General features: G+C 37.4%; 1 protein-coding gene across 1 annotated transcript in view; it reads left to right on the top strand.

Annotated features, from left to right (window-relative positions):
* Window positions 1–18785, top strand: part of EIF2AK3 (eukaryotic translation initiation factor 2 alpha kinase 3) — a 65451-nt gene that overhangs the window by 28437 nt on the left and 18229 nt on the right. Inside the window, exons 3-11 of the mRNA XM_059188332.1 lie at window positions 4583–4777; window positions 6207–6337; window positions 7908–8142; window positions 9514–9676; window positions 10664–10804; window positions 12016–12138; window positions 13500–13720; window positions 14059–14171; window positions 17417–17539. Coding sequence (XP_059044315.1) covers window positions 4583–4777; window positions 6207–6337; window positions 7908–8142; window positions 9514–9676; window positions 10664–10804; window positions 12016–12138; window positions 13500–13720; window positions 14059–14171; window positions 17417–17539 — 1445 coding nt within the window. The remainder of the gene's footprint in view (window positions 1–4582; window positions 4778–6206; window positions 6338–7907; window positions 8143–9513; window positions 9677–10663; window positions 10805–12015; window positions 12139–13499; window positions 13721–14058; window positions 14172–17416; window positions 17540–18785) is intronic.

Here is an 18785-nt window from a genome sequence, read left to right as displayed (position 1 = left end):
AGTAGGCAGAAAGGCAGGCAGAGAGAGAGGAAGGGAAGCAGGCTCCCTGCCAAGCAGAGAGCCTGATGTGGGGCTATATCCTAGGACCCTGGGATCATGAACTGAGCCAAAGGCAGAGGCTTTAACCCACTGAGCCACCCAGATGCCCCCGATGTTTTTTTCAGTAAAGAGCAATAGTGATCTTCAAATACCCAGAATTATGATGAACGTTTGTTTTCATAATATAGCCTTCTGAGTTTAATTACAGAGCTCTTGTATGGCTCTTGAGTACCATCCTTTTCTTTTCAACCTTTTATTTGGAAATAATTTCAAACTACAAAAAGTTACACAAGTAAAAATGATACCCCCCCCAAAAAAGGGATCAATCATTTTATACTGAGGTTTACCTACCCCAAACCTTGTTTGCTTTATCTTTTGAGTTGTCTCTCTTTCTTACTTTTTCTTTCCCACAGCCTCTCCTACGCAATTTTTTCCCCTAAAACATTTGGAGATAAATCAGCTATCCATCCATTGGGGTCCTTTACTCTCAAATACTTCAGTATCTATTCCTAACAGAGATATTCTCTTAACATAATCACAGCATAGTTGTCAACTTCATAAATTTATATTGGTACTTTAATCTGCCATCCATTTTGCATTTTGTGAGTTTATCTCGTACAAGCATACCTCGTATTACTATATTTTGCAGATACTGCATTTTTACAGATTGAGGGTTTGTGACAACCCTGCATCAAGCAAGTCTGTCAGCACCATTTTTCCAACAGCATTTGCTCACTTCACGTCTGTGTGTCACCACCAGTAATTCTCACAGTATTTCAGACTTTTTCATTATATTTGTTATGGTGATCTGTGATCAGTGATTGTGACTAACTGAAAGCTCAGATGATGGTTGGCATTTTTTTTAACAAAAAAGTATTTTTTAATTTACATGATTTGTTAGACAGAATTTGGTAGACAGAATGCTAGCACACGTTTAATAGACTAAAAAAAGTATTTTTTAATTCAGCTGTGTACATGATTCGGTAGACAGAATTTGGTAGACATAATGCTAGCACACATTTAATAGACTACAGTATAGCATAAACATAACTTTTACAGGCACTGAGAAACCAAAAATTCATTTGACTCATTTTATTGAGGTGGAACCAAACCCACAATATCCCTAAAGGACACCGTAATATCTTTTGTAGTGTCCTTAACTTCCAGTACACCTTCTGGTCTGGAGTCAGGTAGTATATTTATTTGTCTTGTTAGACTCTTTTAATCTAGATTTACCCACAGACTTTTTCTTTCATGATATTGACATTCTGAAGAATACAGTCTCTCTACTCTTTTGTTAAAAAGAAAAGGAAATTTCTTCATTTCGGTGACTCAGTAGATTAAATGTCCAACTCTTGCTTTCAGCTCAGGTCGTGATCTCAGAGTCGTGAATTCAAGCCCCATGATAGGCTCAGAGCTGGGCATGGAGTCTACTGAAGATTCTCTCCCTTTCCCTCTGCCCACGGCCCCCCGCCACACACCCCCCCACATGTATGCATGCACATTCCCACATGCACTCCCTCTCACAAAAAAAAAAAAAGAAAAAGGAAAAAGAAATTTCATTGTGTGCTTATCCAGTGTTCCCTGGTGATTAGATCTAGATTGCTAATTCTTAGCATAGAATCCTACACAGGGGAAGTGCCCTCTGTCAGGGTATCACATCTGTCACTCTTTGATGATGTTGATTTTGAGCATCTGGTCAGGGTATTATCTAAATTCTCCACTGTATAATTACTAGGTTTTTTTGTTGTTTGTTTCTGTTTTTAGTTTCGTCTAACTAATAAGCAGTCCATGGGCAGATGCTTTAAGACCGTGTAGTTATCCTACTCCTCATCAAATTTTCTACCTTCCTAGATTTAACACCATTGCTGATTTTTGCTTGCAGTGTTTACTACAATGTTTGCAAATTTTTGATTTTTCCAACTTCGTCCCTCCCTTCATATTTAAAGGCATTTAATTGCAGTTAAGAGCCCTCCCTTCTCCGCCATGTTTTGTTTATCAATTTATTATAAGTAGGCCCTTAGTACTTTATAATTCAGTAATTTATTATTTTGGTACTTAAGTTGTTCCAGATTTGGTCAGTGGTGCACTTCTATCTTTTTTTTTTTGTAAGATTTTATATTTTCTTTTCCTTTTTCCTTTTTATTTTTTTTTTATTTTTTAAAGATTTTATTTATTTATTTGACAGAGAGAACTCACAAGTAGGCAGAGAGTCCGGCAGAGAGAAAGGGGGAAGCATGCTCCCTGCTGAGCAGAAAGCCTGATGTTGGCTCAATCCCAGGACTGAGATCATGACCTGAGCCAAAGGCAGAGGCTTAACCCACTGAGCCACCCAGTCGCCCCTATTTATTTATTTTTCAGAGAGAGAGCACAAGCTGGGGTAGTGGCAGGCAGAGGATGAAGCAGTCTCTCTGCTGAGCAAGGAACCTGATGTGGGACTCTGTCCCAGGATCCTGAGATCCTGACCTGAGCTAAAGACAGACATTTAACCAACTGAGCCACCCAGGTGTCCCTTTGCTTCTTTGTTGTGCACATCCTTAATCTCTAGAATAATAAGATGTTGAAGTCTCATCTTTTCCCTCTCATGCCCCAGCCCTGGAATCAGACATTTCTGTGAGGAGCCTTGTTTCCTTCAGTGGGCAGTGGAATTGGAAAACAAAATGTGGGCACTAAGTTTGGGTGCATTGCTTTTATAGCCATGGTATAAAAACTGTAGAAAGGCACTGTAGAGGCACAGTAAACAATTTTTGAGAACGTAATGCTATCTCAGTTTATAGTTACAGCAGTAAGTACAGTGTTAAGGAACTGGAAGATCTTTGTCAGCAACCTTATGCTGCTAAAAATTTTCTTAGACTTGAAAGCAAAAGTGTAAGTGAGGCTAACTTGAAGGCCAGCTGGGATTTCAGTGGGCAGTGTTGGTACCAGAGGGTGTTCCAGGGAGAAGAGGTGACATTGACAATGACATCAATGAACAATAATAGTAATACTATATTAAATATCACGCCTAAGAGGTGAGACCTGATTTCTGCCCATTTGGGGAAAAGTGGAAGACAAGGAAGTAAAGGTTGTTTGAGGTCATGTTTAGAGGACTTTGAAAATATCAGACTTGGGATTTGGGGTCTTTAATAAGAAGATAATGGAGAACTGTTGAAGTCTTTTGAATAATGTCATAACAAGCTTAACTCTGACTCAGAGATTAATCTAGAAGATACCGTAGAGTTTAGATTGAGGAAACTGCCAGTTTAGAACTGTAAAGAGGCTATTATAATATTTCAGGCAGGAGGTACAGGGATTTGAACTAGAAGATGAAAGAAGTGGATGAGAGGAGTGGTTTTTTGCCAGCCAGTGAGAATCCCGAGGTGTGGGGCCAAGCTAGAGGGAAGGGAGGATGTGTAAGCACTTGTAGTGACTATATGGGCATTTTCAGGTAAGTATCCCTTTGAAGATAGGATTCTACTTGAGAAACAAAGAAGTACATAGAGAAATTTTACTGTAAAAAAAAAGTTAAGATCATTTTTGGACTTTTTCTTTTTAACATTTATTTATTTTGAGGGGGGCAGAAAGTGAGGGAGAGAACCTCAAGCAGACTCCCTGCTGAGCCCAGAGCTGGACATAGGGCTCAATCTCACAACCCTGACATCATAACCTGAGCCGAAATCAAGAGTCAGACATTTAACTGACTGAGCACCCAGGTGCCCCTTGTTTTGGGGGGTTTTTTTGTTTGTTTGTTTGTTTATTAAACTCATACTTCTTTATATTCCTTTTTTCCAAAGTTCTGAGCCTGGTCAGGGAAATAGTTGTGTCATTAGCTGAAGTAAATCAAGATGTATGTATTTTTAAATGCCAAAAGGTCAATGTTACAAAGCCATGTACTAATAACTCTTTCTCAAGAAACAAGATGTTCAGGGCCAAAAACTTTTTAGAGTTTTCCTGAACTCTGTGCTTTTGCTTATACTATCCTCCTCCATGAAATCCTGTTGGCTTTGCCTTCCTGTTATATCCCCAATCTGACTGCCTGCAACAGCTATTGCCTGAATTGGAGCAATCATCATCTCTTGCTCTCCATGCCTCCACCCTTGCCCCATAGCCTTGTTCCCTCTCCTTGTGCTTCCTCCAACGTGAAGAACTGTCTTGCACCTTAAAGTCTTCACAGAGGCTCTTTCCCAGATATGGTTAACTCCCCCAAGTTAAGGGTTTGCTCAGATGTTACTTTCTCCACAGGACCTAACCAACTGAGCCACTCAGGTGCCCCATACGTTAGCATCTTAACTGCTACAAGAACTCCTGTAATAACCCCTTCTTGAACTCACTTGATCACAAAACTTCCTTTTGGCAGCTCGCTTACCATTATGGGACACCCCTAGCAAGCAGAGTTTGAGAATACTAGAGTATTCTAGTATTCTAGTAGGTCCCAGGAGAGACTGGCTATTGTTTCAAATTGTATTTTAGTTGATGAACCACCCCAACTCCCATACTGTTGAAGGAGACCAGAGAAAGTCAGGCTCAAAGTTATTATGCCTTTAAAAGTTAGATTTTGTTTTAGGTATTTGGGAATAAGATGATCATTCCTTCTCTGGATGGAGACCTCTTCCAATGGGACCGGGACCGTGAGAGCATGGAAACAGTTCCTTTTACAGTTGAATCACTTCTTGAATCTTCTTATAAATTTGGAGATGATGTTGTTTTGGTTGGAGGAAAGTCTCTCACGACATATGGACTCAGCGCATACAGTGGAAAGGTGAGTGAAAATGTTGAATTATTTGAGGAGAAATCAGATAAATAGGGATAGAAGAAATAATGTATTAAGCTATACTATTACTGGTTGAGGTTAATAATTATTTGTTCCCCAAGGATATCATTTGTTTTAATAAAAACACTGCAAAGTAGAAAGAGCAAAATATTATTAGGGAAGCTAAATGTATCCAAGACAACAGAATGAACAGGAATAGCAGGAGGAAGAGAATTAATAAATAATGTCTAGTGTGTGTCAGTTGCATTTTACATACATTATTTTGAAATCTTTACAATATTCTTAAAGGTCATACATTTTTGTCTCCATTTGGACAGATGAGGACTCCTCCAAATATTAATGATCCTGATAAGAATAATAGCTACCAATTTATCTAGTTTGATCTTCTAATCCAAGAGGAAAGTTGTACTCATTTTACAGATGAGAAAACTGAGACTAAAAAGTTCAGAAATGTCTGAGGTTAAATTTGACTTAGGTCTGTCTGATGATAAAGTTATACTATCAAGACCTAGATTTTCTCTAACGTTAGTTTTTAGGATACAATCATAATCTGCTTCTAAGATTGGGTCTTATACTATAGATCTCTTATTAGGAATAACTAAAAACATCCTTTGAAGAAAAGTAAAAATCTTTTTTAATCCCTTAACTTTGATATGTGAATATTTTATATATAGACAAGACTAAAGCAGGGAAGAGTAGAAAAATGACTTTTGACCCTTGAGTTTTTCGAACATTAGTGATTCCTTATCTAAGTGTTAGGCCCATAGCCCCTCCTTGCTCTTGCTGACACTTTTCTGCCTTCCCCACTCCCCACATCAGCGTTGTACTGAGGAGGCCTTGGGATCCTCTGTTGCCTTCAGTATTCTCATTTGTAAAACAGTGGGATTGAACCCAATCATCTGGTTCTCTGATTTGATGTGCTGCTACAAATTTCTGGTAGTCTAGCAGGTGTGCTGTTTTCTGGGAGGATTTTAGTTCAGATCATGTGAAGATTCCTTTTTCTCTCTAATGAAGATTTGAAGTAGGCACTTTTAAATACAATATCTGTTTGGTAAAGTTTAAGTCTTTAAACAACCTAATACTTCCATCAAATGAAAACTCTGAGGCTGATTTTTTTTAACTCACCTGGAGTTTTATTAATGATATTATTGCTAGGAGATCACAACTGGTTCTGTTCTTTTCATGTATTCCATAGAAATGCCCCAAATAAAACTAAAATTATCTAAATCCTTAAAGTCATTCTCTGAACTAAATATTTCTTGTTTCCTTTATGGTTCTAAGTAACTCATTTTAGGAGTTGGTAGTCTAACTGATGCTTCTTAATACTTGGGTATTTCTTAGAGATTCTTGATTCTTTTAATGTCTCTGATCTCCTGTAACTTATATTTTTCACAAAATTTATTTCTGTCTTTTTCAGGTGAGGTACATCTGTTCAGCTTTGGGTTGTCGCCAATGGGATAATGATGATATGGAACAAGAAGACATCCTTCTTCTGCAACGCTCCCAGAAAACTGTCAGAGCTGTCGGACCTCGCAGTGGCAACGAGAAGTATGTGTTCAGAGAACGTTCCTGTTGATAATTACAAGTTAAGCAAGCCCCAGATTTATCTGATTTTTCTTTATGGAGATTTCCTGAACTCTGTTCATGTCCTTAAAACATACTCTTTTAAGAGAAATGTAGGCCTTAAATTAAAAATGGTCTCATGATTATTAACATATTCCGAGTTGAAACTCTCACTCTAGGCTCTGGAGGCAGTAACCAGGTGAGGCCCATACAGTGACAGCTTCACTGATCAAAGTTCTTTGAATGCAGAGCACTCTTAAGACAAAGTTAATGTGCTTTATTTCAACGTGGGTCTCTAACTCTGTAGTTCCGTCTAGTAAGTAGTTTCACAGTGTGTTTGACAACCCCATTTTTAGAACGCATTTCAGTTTGGTCAAGTACCTTTTTGTTTCCCTTTTCAAATAATGAATTCTTTATGTAATTTTTACATTTAAATATGTGATTTAAAAGCAATATGATTAGATAACAAGTGCTGGTCGTAAATCACATGCTGGATTTTTTTTTTAACTTTTTAAAATTTTAACTTGCTGTAGTAAAAATCATTTGAGATCTCATCTTTCTATCTTTTGAAAGTGAACCAAACTTTCAGATTTTTGTCTAGTCTGATGCAATATAATTCAGTTTCCTTTCCTGTTTTCTCAAACTCAGTTTAGAAAATATTTCTATGTTCACTGGACTGTGAATAGGGCTTTGCATCTGCTGGCAACCTGACCTTCTTTATCCTGATTGGGTTTTGTTTCCTTAAGTATTTGAGTGCCTGCTAGGTGTCCAGCCACCAATAGAAACACATGTCCAGCTTAACAGAATTTTGAATCACCAGAATGGGAAGAGTCTAGGGTCTAAGATCAGTGTTCCTTAAGTATATTTTTTAAATAGATGTCAGGATTATTAAGCCATTTTATGTCTAAATGACAGGTTATTATATTGTCATTGGTTAAGAGATTTTTCTGTATATTGATTATAGTGGAAACCTTATTACTGCCACTTTATGAATGAGGACACTGAAACACAAGAAAAAGGTTCGATGACTTGCCAGATCTCAGGAGAGATCTCAGATTGAAACTGAGGTGGTATGACCTTCAGGCTTGGTGCACTGGGTAATATTGCCTTTCAGGGCTATGTTTTCATATAAATACAAAATCGATGCATTCAACTTGCTGTGTATTTGGTTTATTGGAATGTATTAATTTCTTTGCACTTGAATGAAATGTGCACAACTTTAGTAAAGAAAGCAGACTGCTGCTACCCTCATTTTAAGGTGACTTTGGTGTGTCTGGAAAAAATCATTCTGATTTGGAAATGTGATTTGTTAATTTTTGAGGTGTCCCACAGCCATTTTTGGTTTGTAACTTAGAAACATTGTTTCTAAAGGATCAGAACGAAGTGATGCCCTCTTGTGGCAAAAACCAGCAGAGCAATTCAGAAAATGCTGTTGAGTTTTTCTTTTTCTCATGGCAACGTTTTAGTGTTCGCTTCTTGAATGTAGAACTGTTCTGTATTATTTGGTCCATTTACTTAAGTGTAAATTTCTAAAATAAACTTTTGTAAATTTAAGGTGGAATTTCAGTGTTGGCCACTTTGAACTTCGGTATATTCCAGACATGGAAACTAGAGCCGGATTTATTGAAAGCACCCTAAAGCCCAGTGGGAACAAAGAAGGGTCTAAAATTATTTCAGATGTGGAAGACCAGGAAGCCGCCATGATGGACACAGTGATAAAGGTCTCAGTTGCTGACTGGAAGGTTATGGCATTTAACAAGAAGGGAGGCCATCTGGAATGGGAATACCAGGTACTAGAGACCACTGAACATCTGTAAATACATTTTTTCCTTTCCCAATTTGACCAGACTTTTTGGGTAGAGGGAAAAAACTGTCATTTTGGATTCTTAGCCCATTCTCTATGCTTTAAGAAGCACTTTAAAGAAGTCACACGTATTAGAATGACTCTTCTGAAAAAGACCACAGAAGACAAGTGCTGGTGAGGATGTTTGTATCTCTGTGCCCTGCTGTTGGGGGTGTGAAGTGGTGCAGCCACTGGGGTGAAGAGTGCTTTCAAAAAATTGAAAAGAGAGCTACCCTATGATCCAGCCATCCTGTTTCTGGGAAGATAGTCAAAGGGAGTCAGATCGGTATCTTAAGGAGATATCTGTACTGCCATGTTCAGTGCTTTGCTGTTCACAGTAGCCAAGATATAGAAGGAGCCCAGGTGTCCATCAGTAAATGAATGGATAAAGAAAATGGGGTGTGTATATGTACATAGTAGAATATTATCCAGCCTGGAAGAGGGAAATGCTGTCATTTGCAAAAACATGGATGAACCTGGAGGATGTTATGCTAAGTGAAATAAGCCAGGCATAGAAGGATAAATAGTGCATGATCTTACTTACTCATGGAATTTTAAAAAGTTGAACTCACAGAACAGAGAGTAGAATGGTAGTTGCCAAGGGCTGGAGGGGGTGGTGATAGGAGAAATGGAGAGATATTGGTCAAAGGGTACAAGATTTCAGTTATGCATGATGAATAAGTTCTGGAGATGTAATGTACAGTGTGGTGACTATAGTTAATAATACTATATTATATATTTGAAATTTGCTTAGAGTAGATCTCAATGCAGGGCTTGAACTCACGATTCCAATATCAGGACCTAAGCTGAGATCAAGAGTTGGACAGACACTTAGACCAGCTGAGGTGTATAGATGAGAATTTGATATGCATATACATTGTGAAATGAAGAGGGTAGATTTGTTTTTTAAGATTTTATTTGACAGAGAGAGAGAGAGAGAGAGCACAAGTAGAGAGAGAGAGAGAGCACAAGTAGGCAGAGAGGCAGGCAGAGGGAGAGGGAGAAGCAGGCTCCCTGCTGAGCAAGAAGCCCAGTGCAAGGCTCGATCCCAGGGCTCTGGGATTATGATGTGAGCCAAAGGCAGATACTTAACTGACTGAGCCACCTAGGTGCTTGATTGTGCTAATCATTTCATAATGTATACATATGTCAAAATGTGGCATTGTATACTGTAAATATATACATTTTTATTTATTAGTTATACATGGGAAATCTGGAAAAAATTTTAAAATTTGTGGTTTTTAAATGCCATTTTAGGAGTTGAACTACATAAATACTGCTTGAAATAATGTAAAATTTCTTTTCTATTTTTGTTTAGTTTTGTACTCCCATTGCATCTGCTTGGTTGGTTAAGGATGGAAAAGTCATTCCCATCAGTCTTTTTGATGATACAAGTTATGCATCTAACAATGAAGTTTTAGAAGATGAAGAAGACATTGTAGAAGCTGCTCGAGGAGCCACAGAAAACAGCGTTTACCTGGGTGAGTAGATGTCTCTTATGTAGTGATAGGACTTAATGACACTTAATTTTACTCCTGCGTTGTTCTTTTCTACCTCAAGTATGCCTATAGCAGTTTAAATTCCTAAATACATTCCCTGGCTTAGATTGCCCTTAAGATTTATACTTTGATTTCCATACCTACTGGGTTTTTTCCATTTATCCAATTCTGAAACTTTGAATTACTCTGGTATATTCTTTTCCTCTAAGACCCTATTAGAAAGTCTTAGAAATGTTTCCATGATACAACATGCTGTGAATTACTCATATATCCTCAGATTCTAAAACTTTCTACGTTTGTATTTGCATCTACATCAATTTGCCCCCGCTTAAAGATTATGGGGTTTTTTTTCCTGTGTGTCTTTACAACTTATCTGAAAAATAGTAACAAACTTCTTGTGTGCTTGGGCAATTGGAGGCCTTTACAAAATAAAATTTGCAAAACTTTTGAGTCTCATTATTTGCACTAGTGTTGGTGGTCAGATACTCATAAAATTCTTTTAAGCTCTGTCAGTGTGCTACCCACTCCTCAATCTCAATGAAATGCAAGCATTTGGAAGAATAACATGTCACACATGTATCGTGATAGTATTTAACTGATGTGTTAGCAGTACCTCTGGAATTACAGGTGTTTTGGTTTCCTTAAAAAGAAAGTTACTTCATCTAAGCTGTTAGTTTTATAAGTGTCCAATGATTTATTTGAACTTCCTTACTGGAAGTTCCAGTAACTATTGACAATTACTATTTAGTGAGAAACATTGTAACTTATGTATAACTTTCCTTTCCTATTTTTGTTAAATAACCTTTGAGTTGCATTCGAGTATTTGAGGCTTGATTCTTCTTTGAAAAGTCTTATGAAGCACATGAAGAAATAATGAATGAATCTAACTGTACTAAATGAAAATGAACCTTTTTGAAAAAAATTGGTGCTTGATTCTAAATATAATTGACAATGTTCTCATTGATTCAGGAATGTTCCGAGGTCAGTTGTATCTGCAGTCATCAGTCAGAATTTCAGAAAAGTTTCCTACAAGTCCCAAGGCCTTGGAATCTGTCAATAATGAGTATGCAATTATGCCTTTGCCAACAATCAAATGGAAACCCTTAATTCGTAAGTGAATTATGAACTTTTGTAGTATTATTGACTGTCTTTGTCCTAGTATTGAATACCACAGAGATTACAACTTCTATATACTCTTTATTTTCTGACACACTAGGTAGGTATTTCAGATGTTGGAGAATTTGAATGATCTTTTACAGATTGATTTCATTAAAACAGCAGCTGCTTCTAAAGAAATCAGTGTTAATAAAGTATTTCTCTAGACAACATAGAAACACTCTTAGCCATTCGCTGACTATGACTATGTATCATTTAGCTCTTAACATATTAAGAATTTATGGGTCTCAGGGTCCTGGGATCAATCCCCGCATAGGGTTCTCTGCTCAGCAGGGAGCCTGCTTCCTCCTCTCTCTCTCTCTCTGCCTGCCTCTCTGCCTACTTATGAGCTCTCTCTCTCTGTCAAATAAATAAATAAAATCTTTAAAAAAATATATTTATGAAACAGGGGTACCTGTTTCATGTTTATGAAACAAAGGCACTAGGGGCTCAGTTGGTTGAGTTTCCAACTCTTGATTTTGGCTTGGGTCATGATCTCAGAGTTCTGGGATTGAGCCCACTTTGGGCTCTGTGTTGGTCATGGAGCCTGCCTGAGATTCTCTCACTCCCTCTCCCTCTCCCCACCCCCTGTACTCGCTCACATGCTCTCTCTCTTTGTTATTCAATAAAAAAATTTTTAAGAATATTTATGAAACATTATCTGGTTATTACATCATATGCTTTGAGACATTTAAATGAGTTGAAGTCAAACAGTAAGCTACCATTTCCTTCAGTTATCTTTCCATAGCTTGCATATGGTTTTGATCGCATATGTCACATCCTATTTTAATTACTTATTTAAATGACTCATCTTCTCTAAAAGACTGCCTTTTTTTTTTTTTTAAGATTTTATTTATTTATTTATTTGACAGACAGAGATCACAAGTAGGCAGAGAGACAGGCAGAGAGAGAGGAGGAAGCAGGCTCTCTGCTCAGCAGGGAGCCTGATGCAGGGCTCCAATCCAGAACCCTGGGATCATGACCTGAGCCAAAGGCAGAGGCTTTAACCCACTAAAAGATTGCTTTTCAAGGGGAAGGAACCTTGAGCCATTTACTTAACATATTTGAACAGAACTGTGATTGAAAACCTGTTTTTTTGAATGAATTATAAGTACCTACATTTTCACTGAAGTTTTAACAGTTAAGATTTTACCATTTTCTTTTAGATTCTCCTTCCAGAACTCCTGTCTTGGTAGGGTCTGATGAATTTGACAAATGTCTTAGTAACGATAAGTTTTCTCATGAAGAGTACAGTAATGGCGCACTTTCAATCTTGCAGTACCCATATGGTAAGTGTGATGAAGCTTGCATTGAAAATGCTGAGTTTCATTTTTCCTCTTAGTTTATTTATTAATTTGAAATTAATTAGTAGAATTCAAATGAACGGTAGTCATTTGGAAGGTCGAAAATATCCTCGGAGGAATGGTATGAATGGTGGCCAAAGGTATAAGTTCCAGAGTTAGAGTGCCAGGGTTCAAGTTCCAGTTTTGCCACATACTAGGTTGGGCACACCTAACTTACTGCCTCGTGGTTCCTTCATCTGTAAAGCAAGGATAGTAATCCTGATATTTACTTATTCGATTGCTATAACTTCTAAATGAGATAATGTACGTATAATCTTAACTAGCACTGTGTCTGGCAAATAGTAAGTGTTCAGTAAGCATTAATTCTTGTGATTAGCTTTCATTTACTTATCAGCCTGTCTTATGTAATCTGTATAATATCAGCCTGAGTAATGAAGAAAATAGGTGTTTCCTATAATGCTAAATGAAAACACTATAAAATGAGGGGGTTTTAATTTTGTCCTCCAACAAGAGAAATTAGTGCAAAAGTCAAGAGTAGGTGAAATTTGACCGGAAATACATTCCAGGGTATTTAAGGTTAGGATGCATTCAGCCATGGAAGGACTTTGAATAGTTAGATATAAAAAAAAATTATCAGTCTGCATTAGACAAAAAGAGACTCCTTAAGATGCCAGTAATGGGAAGTTATTGTAAAATTTTTAAATTGACAGAAACACAGGATTCTGACCTAGAAGCAACAGTCTTTATCTGATGCTGATCCAAATACACGACAAGAGAGAATTATGTAGTCTGTCCAGGTACTACAAAATAGAAGCCAAACAGTCAGGCTGCTTTCTAGGACAGCCTCCTTTTGACTGCTTAAAATGAGCCAAGGAGACTGTTAGAGCAGTTTTCTTCTGAGTTTGCAAAGAATAATTTATGGTAAAATTTGTATATCATTAATGCCTAATGAGAGTAAAGCTTAAAAACCTTGAAGAAAGATTGAGTACTAATTCTTTCTTGCATTTAAAGAACTGGATTATTAATGAGGTAACAAATAAGGTGGCCCTTAAGGTTTTTTGCTAGTCTTATTAATTAGTACAAAAAAAAATTTATGATGCTATGGGATAAAGGAAAATATGTTTGTGTAGGAAAAAAGAAAAAGTAGGGTAATGAGGCTATTGAAAAGTGCTAAGGAAGAGATGAAACTTTAATAAAAGGAATTAGTAATAGAAGTGACGGGAAAACAGATAATTTTTAACAACCAAAGGAGACTGTGTATTGGTTTATCTTTTTTAAAAAATAATCTTTTATGTTTTTGTGTTTGTTTTTTGTTTTTATATGTATTTTTATGTTTGTTTTTGAAGATAATGGTTATTATCTACCATATTACAAGAGGGAGAGGAGCAAACGGAGCACACAGATCACAGTCCGATTCCTCGATAACCCAAATTACAGCAAGAACATTCGCAAAAAGGATCCTGTCCTCCTCTTACACTGGTGGAAAGAAATAGTTGGAACTATTCTGTTTTGTATCATAGCAACAACTTTTATTGTGCGTAGACTTTTCCATCCTCATCCTCACAGAGTAAGACATTTTTCAGAATCTAATGTATTTCAGAGTGTTGGGAGAATAGTGTGTGTGGTGGGGGCTAAGGGGACGTTTACTTAAGTTTCACCATGAAGTCAGTGTTACCCATCCTCTCATCTCTCCCGACTTACCACCCTCTTCTCAACCTCTTCCCGTCTGGCCTTTACCCTCCCATTTCACTTCTCACTGACAAGGGAAATGCTGTATTCTGTGTGCTTATAATACTTTTCTTTTTGTCCCTGTTATTTATTTTTTAAATGTTATTTTATAGCTTAAGATTGTTAGCTAACTGCAGTTCAGTTTTGATAGTGATTTTTTTTCCCCCACCTTGTTAGCAAAGGAAGGAATCTGAAACTCAGTGCCAAACTGAAAGTAAATATGATTCTGTCAATGGAGAAGCTAAGGACAGTAGCTGGAATGACATAAAAAATTCTGGATATGTATCACGGTAAGAGTCTTGTCATATATAAAGTATGTACGTGTTTGCTACAGCTTCGGGTGACAGCTGCTTGAATCAAGGAAGAAATGACCTCTTGATCATCAAGATCTTGTTTAACTTTTCCTTTAATGTGTCAATATCCAGGGAAGTAAAACAAAGACTTAGCCCTGAAGTAACTTAAATTTATTCACAGTGATATGTATCCTAAGAGGTATAAAAATAGTGTTATAGAAGTTCAAAATTAAGTTCTTATTCAGATAACTTTATTATCAAAGGTGTATTGTGTACTGGGCTTGGTATGAACAGAACCAAATTATTATTGTATTATTAGAGTGTGATTAAATCTCTATATGTTACTTAATCTTCAATTATTTATTTAGTCTTTATTCTGTCTAGATAAGAAGTAGAAAAATGGGGGGAAATACACCAGTAGGTCATTTTTAAATTAGAAGAGGGAGGTGAGTCACATAAAAAGTAGGCAATTCAAATAATTTGAAGGTAAAATAAAAGTAGAGAATCTGTTAGCATTGGTTAGGTTTTCATGCTTTGTGGTACAGGAAGTGGAGCTGTGTTTCCCTTTTCATATTACATGGTTTACTCCTACATTTTCCCTTTGTTTTTATATATTTTCCCTTTGTTTTGATATCATACTTAGTGCTTGGTGATATGGGGACAAGGAAGAGATACAGAACCTTACTGCTTAATATCTAGGGTAATGGTTTTATGACAGAAAAGATTGAAAATTACAGTGAAAAAATGTGTGATACTTAGATGATGTGTAGACATAATTTATCTAAGCTGCATTCATACTGTATTATCACAAGCTGAGAATCGACTGTAATCCATTTGTTTTGGCTACAAGTTTCCCAGAGCAGAATTTACCAGGTGACTAAGAAATGGCAAAGGATTTAGTACCCTTTCTGATAAAGATGCTGTGACTAATTATTATGTCAGTGGCCGGCAACAGCAGCAGGCAGAGAGAGGGAGAAACTAGGGACCTGACAGCTCTCACGCGGTAATCCGCCACCGAAGCCATTCACGGGTCATTCAGCATTTTATTCAGCATTTACTCTGAACATCCGAGTGCAGCACTTTCATTTCTGGCTTTGGGAGAAATAAAAAGACTGGGCCTGTGCCAGAGGGGCTTAAAGTCTATGAGGGAAGATAATACTGGACTAAACAAACAGCTAAAAAAAGCGGCAAACTAAGTGACTTAGGCACTGGTTGTAATGATTCAAGAGGGCATCGTACGTGAGGTCACATTTTCATTGAACCTTAAATTGTGAGTTAAGGAAGAGTTAGGGAAAGACAGGGAGGAGTAGGTGGAGTGAATAAACTTACATCTGTAAGGCTCTTGTGAGGAGAACTGGAATAATGTACTCTGCAATTGAATTCAATTTAGTTTTCCTTTCACTTTATTCAGTGTGGCGAGTACAGCTGATTGTTTTTCAAATCCAGGTGGCTCTATGCTAATGCCTAATGTTTATTGAATGCCTGCTATATGGTGGGCATCATAAAGAACCTGAGCTCTGGGTTCAGTCATGAATTCAAGTCTGAACTTGGTCATTGTGAGTTGGGACCTTCGACAAGATGATACTTCATTTTATAGAGTCTATAATCATATATAAGATATCTCTCTTTTTAGAAGACGTATTCATTTTCTTTAATATAGGACAATAATGCAATTGGCCCTGCAGGAGTAGGATGTGAATTTCATGAGCTATGTAGTTGGGGAGATGGATCTGTACCGAAGTGCCTTGACTAGCTATTTTTAGGGACGCAGATTATCGTTCTTCATTCTCTGTGAAGGTAATTGGCCCACAGAGGATTGGGATCGATTGCCTCTCCTCAGCTCTGTGCTGTAACCAGCTGAGCCAACTACTAAATGAATGAGTGTGCAAATCCTAAAGTAATAAACTTAGCCTTTTGAGAGACAATAAAGATAATCGAATTCAACTCTCCCCCATATGGCTGGAAGAACAACTTCTAGAGCATGCATGCGTTCATTTATTTTTTCATATATTATCTGACTGAGATTTGTTAGACCTTCCACTTGACAGGTAAGGCCAAGTTCTGGAAGTACAAAAAGAAGTATGAATGCCTTCCTGCACTCAAGGCCTCCACAATACAGAGGCAGCAGGGAGAGCGAGCTTTCCACAAATAGCTGTAAGCTATTGAGATTATGTTTAAATAGTTCAAAAAACTATGTGCAAAGTGCTATGAGAACATTGAGACAGGTCTAGGAAGGTTCCAGAATAAAGGGAAAACAGAGGTTCATTAAGTACTAAGAAATAGGCCATCTCAGTAGAGCATCTCAGAAGCAAAAGCCCCAAAGCTGGGAGAGAGCCTGGTACAATCGGCTGGAATCTGGAGCGCCGAGTGAAGAAGTCAGGTGCGGAAGGGAGATGCGGCTACAATGTGTGTGTCAGCCTGTAAGTCACAGATGCGGAGTTAGCTTCTGTCTGAATTCCTCTGGTGGTGAGCACACTGACTCTTGAAGCCACCCAGCTGATTCCACACAGCTTTGGTTACTAGAAAGATTTCTGGCTAAAAGAAAAAAACAATACTTAATAGGATTGATTACATTTTTTAAATAGAATTTATAGAGACTGACATAAAATTAAACTGTGCTTTTTCTTTTTTTTTTTTTAAGATTTATGTATTTATTTGAGAAAGAGTGTGCACGCAACAGAAGGCAGTGAGGAGTGGGGGGACAGACAGAGGGAGAGAAAGAGAGAGAGAGAGTCCTCAAGCAGATTCCCCACTGAATGCAAAGCCTGACATGAGCTTGATCCCAGGACCCTGAGATCAGCACCTGAGCCAAAGCCAGGAGCAGGATGCTTAACTGACTGAGCCATCCAGATGCCCCTAAGCTGTGTTTTTCTAATTGAGTGCAGAATGCGACAGAAGGCAGAAGTTTAGAGAAGGAAGGGTAGAATATTTTGGTAGGTGATGGAAAGTGCTGGACAGGTTAGAACAGTAGTACAGTTGCTATAAAAACAAGTGATTAATAAGCAATTCCCAATAAACAGTAGCTTTTTTATTTTTTATAAATTTCCTAGAAAGAAGTTAGAATAGGTTTGCTTCATTTATTTAAACAGAAGAGCAAAGAATGCTAGTAGTCGAATTTAAACTACAATCTATTAAAATAAGCTTTATGAGACTTACTGAGTCTATGTACTCTTTATATAGCTATCATAAAGTAAGATTGAACTATTACCTTATGAAATTTCCTTTTTTTTTTTCTTTTTAAGCTATCTAACAGATTTTGAACCAGTTCAGTGTTTGGGTCGTGGTGGATTTGGAGTCGTCTTTGAAGCCAGAAACAAAGTAGATGACTGCAATTATGCTATCAAGAGAATCCGCCTCCCCAACAGGTAAGGGAGGGTGTTGTCAGTGGACTTGCAACTTGCGCCATATTGCTCATCTCATAGGCAATATGTCCTTCTTGCTATAGTCTGTACATATAGAAAACATTGTTTGTGACCTTCTGAACCTTAGCTTCTAAGCGCCACCAAGTAACCAGCCGTCGAAAAGGGGTGATGTATTTAGATTGCTTTGCCTTGACTTAAAAAAATATGCCCTTGTTTTTGATTCTTAAACACTCAGGACTTTTCCAAAGTGGATTATGATGACTCTCATATTTACTATGTAGCACCATTTAAAAATAACCCATGTATTGTGGAAAATAGGGAAAAATATTAAAAATCTTCTGTGTCTTCTCTTCCTAGTAATGCTCACTATTACCATTTTTGGGTATTTCCTTTTATTTTTTTCTGATCATAAATTTACCTAGTTAGTAGCATAGTTAACAATACAGTACAGCTTAATCTGTTGCTTCCTTTATTGTATCCTTGGCAATTTCCATGCCAGCAATAGGCTAAGAGTATACATGCTGAAATAAACTGAAAGTATTTTATGGCTGGATAATAGTACAGTTGATATATGGGAAATATTTTGTTTAGCTGTTTCTTATTGTTAAATATTTGTGTTTCAAATTTGTTGCAGTTAAAAACAACTTTGTAGTGTCCATCTTTTATATACATTTTTGACCACATCTGTCTTCATAGATATGAATCTATCTTTTGGATAGATTCCTAGAAGTAGCATTTCTAACTCAGAACTGTTTCATGCTTAAGATGATGGGCTTTGAGTAATGCATTCTCCATCTATTTTAGAAAGCTCCTGTTGATTTTTTTAAAAGATTATTTATTTATTTATTTGAGAGAGAGGGAGGGAGAGAGAGCAAGAGCAGGGGGAAGGGGCAGAGGGAGAGGTAGAAGCATACTCCCCACTAAGCAGGGAACCTGATATGGGGCTCAGTCTCAGGACCCTGATCATGACCTGAGCCGAAGGCAAACACTTAACTGACTGAGCCACCCAGGCGCCCGTAAGTTCCTATTGATTCTTGATTAAATGTGCACTGATTGCTTTGTTGTCTTTGTAACTGGTAATCAGTCTGTCCAACAGGGACACAAGCCTGGGAGGATTTTATGTACTAATTCTCCTTGGGACTAATTCTTTTCCTTGGTATATAATTTTTGAGTACTTTAAGTATCCATATATGCAGGCACCACGTAGGATATGAAATTAAGCAAAGTTTTTGCCTCCAAGAACGAATGA

Source organism: Mustela lutreola, chromosome 9 (assembly GCF_030435805.1).
Source record: "Mustela lutreola isolate mMusLut2 chromosome 9, mMusLut2.pri, whole genome shotgun sequence".
Lineage (NCBI taxonomy): Eukaryota > Metazoa > Chordata > Mammalia > Carnivora > Mustelidae > Mustela > Mustela lutreola.
Note: the sequence above shows the minus strand (reverse complement) of the source record. Positions and strands in the feature narration are given on the sequence as shown.